Raw genomic sequence first — 10,972 nt, 5'->3', positions numbered from 1 at the left:
ATGCTCTGTTCTTTCATTCTTTGTTTTATGAGTAAAAAGAGACTCTTTGAATGATTTAAGCAGTAGATTTTTCTGCTTGCAAAATACAAAAGAATATTCCAGGTAGTAATTTGTTCATAATTTGGTATTTGCAAAATTAGTTTCGTGCACATGTAATTCTTTACTATAGATTATATGCAACAAATAATCCAAAAGCCCACAACTGTAGGTTAAAGGATCAACATGGTAGGCATTTTTGAGATTCCATGTGGGATAGCTCCAGGATTTCAATGTATTGAAATGCAATGATTTCAAAGAATTATTTTATTTGATATTTACACATGATAATTGCAATGCAATTTTAATGACTTTGATTTCAATTCTGTTTTTGTTAAAAGTTGATTGGTGGACGTTTAATTTGCACATCATATTTTCTCTGGAACAAGTTTGAATTTAGGATCTGCAACCAGCAATGATAGGTGAATCAATTTAGTAAATATGTATATTGATTTAATAATTTTTTATATAAAGAATAAAAAATTATGTCATCTGAAAACAATGTGTCAATTTTGTTGGCCAAGTTACATGGATCAAATTGTACTGTATTGTTACTCAGACCACATTCAAAACATTGATTTGCAGTGCATATATTTTCCCTTAATCATAACAATTACTACATCACACACATACTTTCTTAAGAAAATATCATTGTAACTCCCAAATATGTTATCAACAACAAAATGCAACTATTTAAATAATGGAAGCTAACAACAATCAATTTCCATCCATACTTACCCTCGAAGAAAATTACCAACTAATGGAATATACAAAATACTGGTTCGAGTTAGGGGGGGGTTCTACAACTACATATGCATACAATTAATTAAAATTCCAATACTCAGTGATGTTGAGAACCCGAAGCGAGCGGAATGAATGAAATATTTCATCCATCCATCAAATATCTTATGACCGACGACGTTCGTCGCTTGGCTTGAGGGGCTTAGGGTTTAAGGTCAATTGCCCTGCACTACTGCAAAGCTTCAAGAGAAGTTGCGTTGTTGCGCCACGATTTAATTCTGCTGTTGAGATTTCTCCACAGTTGCTGATCATCGTCATGACGAAGAAGAGGAAGCTTATCGAAGCTACAACTACAGAACCATCAACTGCTGGCCGTTTGGAAAGAAATGGCGGCATTGGTTCCAAGAAGGAGGGGCAGAGCAGTAGTAGTAGCGAGAAGGGCAAGCCTGCTGCGCCTAAAGTCGTGAGCAGCAATTGGATGCAGCTGCAATCAGTAGGTGTGCCTGGCCCCTCTCGATCAATGCCGATGCTGTTCATATGACGAGGTTTTTGGCGATGAGTGAGTTAGTGAAAGTGTTTTCGACTGTTAGGTTGTATGCCTGTGACGTGGTTGCATTTTAGGGTATCTAGCATAGAATTTAGGCGAGTGAACTAAATTTTTCTTGAGATCGTTGTGGAATGGTGAATTTATGATTATCGGAGGTCACGGCATTAAGAGCTGTTGTACAAATTGTGTCTTGTCAGCGTAGCGAATTAGATCTTCTTGATTCTGCTGCTGTTGCGTTCACTCAGGGGCTCACGCAATTGTGTAGTGTAGTTGTGATACTGAGATCGTTGGTGGAAGAAACAGCTGCTCATGCACGTGGTTTTTTTACTTAACCTGTTCAGGAGATTATAGGGTTGTTTGATTAATAGGCGACCAAATAATCGCATTGAAATTGACGTAGTCCTTGGATATATTTCACCTTCACAGTAGTGTTGGCAAAGAGTTTCCCTCCTATCTATTTCTGAAGTATTTCAATTAGGTTTGGTGAGATTTTTTAATGCATATATGCTAGATAAGTTGTGGGCCATTACTTCCTTCCTGCAACGTACGTGCTAGTCACATTCTTTTAAGGAATTCATCTGCATAGTGCATTGCCAACCGTTCGCTTATTTCATTTCTCAGACGTTAGGGATAAGTATTGGAGCATCTTCTAGAAAAAAAATCAGAGTAGCGGAGGCTGCTTCAGATACAATTAAAACAAATGAAGTCAACACGACAGCTTCAGCCCTTCTACCGAGCAACGATGACATGAGGTAAGGACTCATGCCAGACCTTTCAGAGGTCTTTTAAATTTTTCTTTGTGTCCTCACATCGAAAGATATTTTGAAGGTCAGTGCGAGATTTTGGAATGAAGGTTGACGAAAATAAGTGTATGGATGGATCAGTTTGACAAAAGCTTTGGCATTGGATTGCGAAATGGTTGGGGTTGGTTACGGAGGGAAGAGAAATGCACTTGCGCGGGTTTCCTTGGTATATTTCTTCGCCCTATCTGTTCACACATATTGTTTGTGTCTCTCACTGAGGGGTTTTCCAACAGTGGAGTGCGTCTAAGCGCAAAAACGAAAGTACACGTATTTTAAGCTTGTGTTTTTATTCGGTATACTCTTCTTATGAAGAAACATTTCGTAAATAATTTATGTCTTTTGAAATATGAAATGTCTGTGCTTGGTGAAAATGTTGATTGCTTGCAATAGTGTAGGTGAACCAGTGGGGCAATTTGGTATATGATAAGTATGTTCGACCTCAAGAATACGTTCAGGACTTTCGAACTGCAGTGAGTGGAGTTAGATCCCGGGATCTACGCAAAGGTGCTATGCTTGGCTTTTTTTAATCCATTTCGTTACTTGAGTTATCATATTCTCAGAATGTTAGCGTACTAGGGATTTCGCACACTAAGCAGGTCAAATTTCTCTATTTCTTCTTTGATCGGAAGTTCTGTTGTTTCCTTCTAATCTGAATGAAAACATGGTCAGTGAATGCTCCATTTCGCCTCTTGCTTTAAGAGTGCTGCACATTCTTATTGCTGTCATCGCCACTCTTGTCCATCACTTGGGATTGACGCATCTTTATTCTTAACCTGTGCAGCGCAAGATTTGTACACAGTGCAGAAAGAAGTTATGGAACTCCTGAAGGGGCGCGTCCTAGTTGGGCATGCAGTTCATAATGATTTAAAGGTTAGCGGAATGTTCTCATAATGTTTCCAAATCAGTGAAGTTTTTGCTTGATATCTGAAGCATATTGACTTAGAATTTTTCGTGTATTCTTTACAAGGATGCTTGTGTTTCTGTGTGCAGGTTTTGATGTTGACTCATTCAAAAAGGTTCATAAGAGACACACATAGTTACGCTCCCTATTGCAAGTGAGGAAATCAACTTTCATAATTTCTGTGCGTGTTCTATGGTGATCTTTGAATTTCCCAATACGCTCCACAGCAACAAATGAGAAGACATGGAAGTAACCAACATTGGTTGTGGTGTTTTCTGCAGTAATGGAAGGCCTAGATCTCTTCAACATTTAGCGTCATTACATCTTGGTGCCAAAATTCAGGAAGGCGAACACAACTCGGTACGCCTCTTTTCTGATTCTATCTTTTTCATTCTTTTTAGCTGCGTGGTTGTATTGTCTTTGTCTCTTAATCTTTTTCCGGATGGACGAGTAAGCTTTGGACGGTTGTGTCGGGACCTTGATCTGTTTCAGATATGTTTCTATTCCAACGTCAACTGTGTATTGCCACTTCGCTCTTCCTGTACCTTTGAATTGCGAGTTCAATTTTTCAAAATTCTTTAAAGCTGCTGGAAGCATTTCTGCATTTCGTTGCGATTAGTATGGCAAAGATCTCAGGCTACTAATTTTGCTTGCAAATAGGTTGAGGATGCAAGGGCGGCAATGGCATTGTACCAACGCGTGAAAGATGAGTGGGAAAGAAGCCTCAGAGAAAAAAATAACAAATCTCATGAGAAGGAGAAGCTATCAGGTGGTGCACCTGCAGAGAAGGGCATGAAATCAAGTAAGCGTAGGAAATGATATTTTTAATGGAAGCATCTCTGGAAACATCTACAGTTCATTATTTGAGGTATTTTGAATTCAAATTTGAGTCATCTTTCTACAGAGCAGTGCGCATGTTAATATATCTTAGCTTTTATAAGCTTTTCTTTTTGAATCTTCAACCGAAATACCGAATGTTCCACTTTGCCCCTTACTACCCCAAACCTACATATTTCAAATTTCAGATCCTCATAATCTTCTCCGATGCATTATATTATACCCTTTTACTGAGTAAATGCTTAGGCTCTATATTTCATGTATACAATGTAGTCAAAGATTTGTTTCTTTTGAATCACATTTTTATCTCCTACATTCAATGTAGTTTTGTGTCCAATTTCTGTTCGACCGTTTGCAATTAAGATGTCTATGGAAACGCTTGGAGCAACCCTTGAATTGAAAATCTTGTTCATTTATGGTGACAGTTCTGCTTCTCTTACAGTTTTGGAGATTTTAACAATGATGCCACATTCTAGGAATAAACCTGTTTTGCATTCTGATTCTCACATTTAATTACTTTGAATTGCAATATACAGGTCATAGATCCGAGTTTTTTAAATTAAAAAACATTATGTTTTTTTGGTTATTGGTCATTGTTCATGATGAACTTTTGGGACATGTAAGATTGCTTATGTGATAACTCTACTTTGCTTGCTTTTTTCTTCCTAATTCTTTTTCCATCAAGTAATGTGAAGTACATGTATATTTATGCATATGTCTAAATGTATACATATAAAGATTTAAGGACATATAAAGATAATAAAGAGTTGCTTATAGTAAAAATTAAGAACAAAATAAAGTTCTATTGGTAATGAGGTTATGTGTGCTTGAAGTTTATATTGAGTTGAATCTAAGATTTTACACAATTAGATTGGAATTTGTGCAAGGTATTCTTACGATGGGATTTCCAAAATAATTGAAAGAATTATTTTAGAGATAATTATAATATTAATAATTTATCTAATATAGGAATAAAATTAAAAGTGTTGTTTATTAAATAAGTGAATGTTAGGATAATGAGTTTTTTTTTAAGATTTAGTCAATACTATGGTTGCTTTCTACTTTGGAAGTTTGTTATTGTAGTGGAGATTGAAAATTATGTATTCATTTAGTATTTAAGTTAAGATCTTAGATAAAGTATTACGCCCATTGGTTTCTTTTTATAAATACAATAGTTTTATTTTATTTTATTTTGATTTTATTTATGATTTTAATTTGTTTATACTTCATTCTTTTATTAATCATCAATTGTTGTGTCTAAATCTTCACTAAACTTTTGAATTGTTGTGTGTGTTAAAATTGCTTGATTTTCAAAGTTTTAGACATTATCAATGGTTCTTAAACACATGATCACAACTTTTAATACTTTAATTGGGTACAAAAAAGAGATGTGATTGTATAACTATTTTTAGTACTACATTCTTAGCTAATTTAATATAGATAATATAGACAAGTCAATCTTAAGTATAAGAATTATATAGCCAAATATGTATCCATTAATAGATAGTTATATTTACATCTAATCTTATAACACTAACAATTAAAAATAAGTATTGAATCTCTAATTTAATATTAATTATTTAAGACTTTTGTACAATACAAATATATATATATATATATATATATATATATAGGGATTTGTTAAAGCAACATATTGTTGATATAACACTTCCTTGGGTTCTCATGATTAATCTAGTCTATCCCCTATACCTACTTTCTCTTTCATATCACTAATTTCAAATCCTCCATATCCCATCTCAACCCCCTAATTTCCAATCCTGAGTTTGTCATTCCAATTTCTTAATTCCTAGTTCTCCATCTAGATTCATTGTCACAACCTTCTCTCCTAACTTCCTTGTCCTTATTCCTAGTGCTCATCTCTTGTTCTTATTCTTTATAATTATGGATGACAATAATAACCTTATATATATATATATATATATATATAATTGTTCTATGACTAAAACATTGTTGGATTATTTGATTGTGTTTTGTGTATTTGTGGAATCTAGAATTTTCTAAATAAAGTTTTAAATGTGCAAGACTTTTGAAATAAACATAATATGAAAAATCCATGATTGGAGACTTTGGGATTTAGGATTGGTTTTTTAAGTAAGAAACATGAATTGCTTTGAAAGTTATATATTATTTTTTACAATATGAGAATATGAACATGGATTGGAAAAGATGGATGAAGGGGTCAAGGATTGGAGACATGGGATATGAATTAGAGACAAGGATTGGAAAAAGGGATTATGGGGTCGGAGGATTAAAACAAGGACTAGAACCTGGATTAAAAAAAACTTGAAAATCCAAGGAAGTGTCATATTAACAATATGGAGATGTTTCTTTAGTAACTCCATATATATATATATATATATATATATATATATAGATATGACCTAAAAATATAGATAAAAAAAAAAATTAATGATAAAATGTTCACAAGTGTAATTTTTTTAATAATGACACATTAATTTTACATATTTGTAAGAAATTATATATATATATAAATATATATATATATATATATATATAAATTTTTTTAATTAAGTATAAAATCAATATGAAGATGTTTGGGGCATTGTAGTTACACTAATTAGTAAAAATATTAGGCATCAAAGAATAATGTCATAACACCATGTTGTTATAACAAGAATAATATAACAAAAATCTTTAGTAATTACAATGAATTATAGCATTTAAAAATTGGATTGTAATATTTTACATAAAATTTGCATTATAGAAGTAATAACATACAATATACATCTTTGAATCAATAACAAATTAATGTTTAGACAAAGTCAAAATAATAATAATAACAATAATATATTTGAATAAATTCAATCTATAAATAAAAAATAAATATATAAAATTACAATAAAATTTAGATTTGAGAAGATTTTTTTAAAATAGATATGTAAATTAATAATTTCATTAAAAAACTATAGAAGAAATAAAATATATTAAAAATTTTAATTAAAAATTATTTAATTTAATTTAATTTAATTAAAATTTTTAAAAAGATGCATAGAGAATTAAGATAAGAATACAAAAAAGATTAAGATGAGTGTAAAGCAAATGCACAATAAAATTAAAAAAAATTGTTAAGAAAGATAGAAATAAAAGAAAATATATTATAAAAATTAATAAAAAAATAAAAAATACAACCAAACTAAGAAAAATTGTATCTTAAGATTACTTTAGTAAATAATAGTAAAACATTTTCCTTAAATAAATTATTTTTAAATGTATTTAGTGCATTCTAAGACCAAGTATATAAAATCCATTATGAACATCATCAAAACAATTTTTTTTTTGAGAAGTTGATAGGACATACTAGAAATTCGTTGCTAAATCAAATGATATTTATTTCTTTATAGATTTGCTTAATTTAAATATAATCTTGTATAAAAAATTATGCTTATATTGTTAATAATATCATTTAATTTACTATCAATTCTCTTGTGTCTAAGTTGTGGCATGTTTTGCTATAAGTTTTAAATTAACAAAGAATAATATAATATTTTTAAATAGATTATTAAAAAAAATCTTATTAATTTTAAAAAAACATTAATTTATATAATATACCTATAAATGCTTGAATTTCCTTAGTGTATCCAATCTTATTGATGCCAAGCATATTATTAATGATTTTGACTTTATTATTAGAAATTAAAGTTTAAATATTAAAATATAATAATAATAATAATAATTATTATTATTATTATTATTATTGAAGTTGACTATTTTAAATCCGCAAAATCTCATACTCTAAAAGAATATCACAATTCTAAGAAGCTCCCTTGAACATTGATTGATCTCTTAATTTTATTCTCTAAATTATATGTGAAAATATGAATATAATCCAAATTTCATTAGCAAAGTGATTCAAATTTATTGGTTTATTGGCAATTGTGATCACAAAACCCCATATAAAAATTTTCATATTCTACACATATGGACAAACTTACATTTGAATGATGTATAATACTATAATGTATGAATTTGCTAAATATAATTTTTATAGAATTTGCTAATGCCACCACAATTTTTGCGACTACCACCACAACATATCATCCACTTAGCATTTTTTTTTTCAAATTTTTATTTTATTTTATTTCGAATTAAATATTTTTTCAATGCTATCAATGTGTGTTTGTTTTTTTGTTTTGTTTTGTTTTGGTTTTTTTCAAATCATTTAGAAAGTAAACTTAACACAATAAAAAATATCTAAAAAATTAATAAGAAAAAGTTGTAGTGGAAGTAGCCAAGACTATGGTGATATGTGGTGGATGAAAAATTGTACTGACAATAACAAAAATTGTGATAGTATTACCAATACCCCTTTTCATAAATTATCACACAAATATGACAATTCTCTGCCATACAAATCCCTTACCATTATCTCTCCTTCACAATATTTGCAACTAAGATAAGACCACCTTCTTCATAAGAAATCTAGTCACTGTACATTCTCAACAAATAAAATAAAAAAAAAAAAAAAAAAAAAAAAACTGCGACTTAGAGACGTTAGAAAGTAAAAGTGCTCTTTATTTCTTGACCAAGATTGAGGCTTTCGAAGAAGTAAAGAAATAACTCAACAGGAGTATGTTAATTGTTGCAGAGAAAGGCCAAGGTATGGGACAAGTATTCACAAAAGTAAGCAGTTTGCTTGGGAAGCTTGGATCAGATTCCGAAGACGAGCAACCGAGTGAGAAGCTTTATGTCTCCGAAATCGCATCGCACAAGTGCAGTTTGCATCGTCAAATGTAGATCATTCGCTGTCAATTCCAGAAGACTTGGAACGACTCTGATTTGTGTTCTGAGTAGAGAAACAGAAGCAAATCAAGGTTTCTTTTTTTGTCATTTTCTTACTTTTCGTTGTTTAGATTGTTCGCGAGTCTTCGACAGCTCAATGAATCGAGAAACCTATTGGCTCAGCCACCCAGCATCACATCATCGTTGTCTTCATTGCCGAAAGAGGGTGTAACGTTATTCCAAGTCGCTGCAGGAACCCATTGTTGTTAGGGGTTCCAAACTCTAATTCTTAATCGAGAAGAGAGCACAGATAGATGGGAATAACATGCACATTTTCTTTCTCCAACCAGGTTTATTCTTCTCCGTTGACAAACAAGAGCTGTCATCCACAAGAATCGAGTTGTGTGTTGTGAAGAGGGTTGTAGTGCAGAGTCTGCAATTTTAGACGCGCGGAGCCTGGTTGTCCTCATCTCATCGAACTACAGAGGTTGGGTTGTGCTTGAGTTTTGCGGCCAAGGTACTGAATCTCGAAGTGAAGAAGGTTGGTTTTAGAACCCACTTTCCTCAAAGAACTACTATCACCAACTCTACGCATTGCATGTCCACGAAGCCAAGCACGCAGCTGATGGACAGCACGTTGGAGGGAATGCGACTCATACCGTCTGCTACGGTACTCCTACCAGATGTCACTGCTTTTGAATAGGTCTACATTACACCATGCCTTCGGATCAACAGTAATGCAGCTTAATAACATCGGAGAGATATCATGTACTAATCTCAAGCTTCATTGTATTCTCTGACCGTTACTGCAACGGCCCTGTAACGAGCAGAATCGGGTTGGTTTCAACAGAGAGTTTCTCACCAATGGAGCAGCCAACGCAAGCAAAGGTGGCCACGTTCCTTGGTTGACGGGGAATGCACAGTTGGGTTCACATGATTGAGATTTTTCGGTACTGCAAAAGACTTCGCCACCTTGAATGCAGATTTCATTGGGCTTGATTTCGTACTTGGGTTGTGCATGAGTTTCGATGCATGCATGCCATGATTATCTTCACGAGCTGGTCTTCGTGATGTGTTGAGGTGTTTTCCAACGGAGTGCTTTGTTAGTTTCTATTTCTGTATTGAATCTGTGAGGTGATTGGTTACGATTCTGAATGATTGTGAATGCTCATTTCTCTTAGCTTTACGTTATCTACGACGACGAAGAAGAAGAAGAAGAAGAAGAGGAAGCGTGATGTGGATGCCAACCTCTTCCTGTTTGAGATGAATGGCCAGCAAATGGCGAGCGATTCTCTGTAAATTCCAACCCGAACCCCTTCTTTTTTAAATGCAAAAGGAACATAGTCACGCCAACGGTCTTCAGTTGATACACTTAGTCATCACCCAATTCGTCATAATTTGGATGAAGTAAGGAGATGTAGTTTATTAAAAATCGTGTGCAATTGCACTGGAACGAAGATGTTGAAGAACTGCGGTTTCGTCGGTTCCCGCGCAAAACGTCAACGCAACCCTGAAACTTTGCACAGTTCAGAATGAGGGACGACGAGGAGAATTATCCATGGAGCGCTTCAGTGTGGAAGGTGTTGGGAAGAACTCCGTAGAACTGTCCTCGTAGACATGATCAATCCCAAAAACTTTCCAACCTCCCAAAATTCTGCACCAATTGAGCACAAATACAGCACCGCTCCCATGTGAAAAGCCACTGTGGCAGAGGCATACCAACCCACTGATTGGTTCGGAGCCCGGAGCCAACAGGTCCCGGCATGGCGAAGACCTTCCCACCATCTAGTCCCGATCCCCCTTGACACAACATATGTGGCCAGAAAGCAAAAACAAGCGAAGGGGGGAGAAAAAGGCAAAATCTCAGCCCGTCATTCGTAGACACTTCACGGGGCAAAAGCCATCCAGCCCCAGCTTTCACTCACCAGAAGGCCCTATCCCATCCCAGCCACACAACGACAGGTGCGTCTGTCGATCCCCTTCATATCCACAACTGGTGAACATTGAGAGGTGCGGCTTCTTCGACGGCCGTCGAAACAAAATGGATAGCATCACGGAATACCCGGCTACAAGGCATGTCCGGTTGCGTGCCCGCCACATGGCGCCCCGTTGGATTGTGGTTCGCGATCCACGGCGGGTGCTGGAATGCACCCATCAAGCGCGAATGGAGATATTTTCGCCGATTTTGTACGTTTTATCGAGATTGTAGGCAAATCTGAGGAATGTCCAGTTTTGGGATCTTGACATGGGATGGATTTGAGTTCTGGTGGTGGTGAGTGGAGCGTGATCCAGAGGCACAGAGACCGGCTCGAGCAGGCAGTCTAAAGTGCGACGCTGGGTATATTA

At 34.3% G+C, this 10,972-nt stretch overlaps 1 protein-coding gene across 1 annotated transcript; it reads left to right on the top strand.

The window, feature by feature from the left end:
- Nucleotides 1-1,006: 1,006 nt before the first annotated feature.
- LOC112286848 (uncharacterized) lies at nucleotides 1,007-4,210 on the top strand. The gene is made up of 8 exons (XM_073536386.2): nucleotides 1,007-1,270; nucleotides 1,946-2,076; nucleotides 2,209-2,293; nucleotides 2,523-2,631; nucleotides 2,909-2,997; nucleotides 3,118-3,182; nucleotides 3,310-3,388; nucleotides 3,689-4,210. The coding sequence occupies exons 1-8, from the start codon at nucleotides 1,094-1,096 to the stop codon at nucleotides 3,845-3,847; spliced, it is 894 nt and encodes a 297-aa protein (XP_073392487.1). The 5' UTR covers nucleotides 1,007-1,093; the 3' UTR covers nucleotides 3,848-4,210.
- The last annotated feature ends 6,762 nt before the right edge of the window (nucleotides 4,211-10,972 follow it).

This window comes from Physcomitrium patens, chromosome 9 (assembly GCF_059467195.1).
Source record: "Physcomitrium patens ecotype Gransden chromosome 9, ASM5946719v1, whole genome shotgun sequence".
In the NCBI taxonomy this organism is placed as follows: Eukaryota; Viridiplantae; Streptophyta; class Bryopsida; order Funariales; family Funariaceae; genus Physcomitrium; species Physcomitrium patens.
The sequence above is the reverse complement of the archived record's forward strand: the minus strand, read 5'-3'. Positions and strand labels throughout refer to the sequence as shown.

What these genes read in the sequence shown, in the direction of transcription:
- LOC112286848 (XM_073536386.2), top strand. Translation starts at nt 1,094, where the DNA reads ATGACGAAGAAGAGGAAGCTTATCGAAGCTACAACTACAGAACCATCA. An exon ending in ATTGGATGCAGCTGCAATCA is followed by an intron (nt 1,271 to 1,945) that starts GTAGGTGTGCCT and finishes TTCATTTCTCAG; the next exon opens with ACGTTAGGGATAAGTATTGG. An exon ending in CCGAGCAACGATGACATGAG is followed by an intron (nt 2,077 to 2,208) that starts GTAAGGACTCAT and finishes TGGATGGATCAG; the next exon opens with TTTGACAAAAGCTTTGGCAT.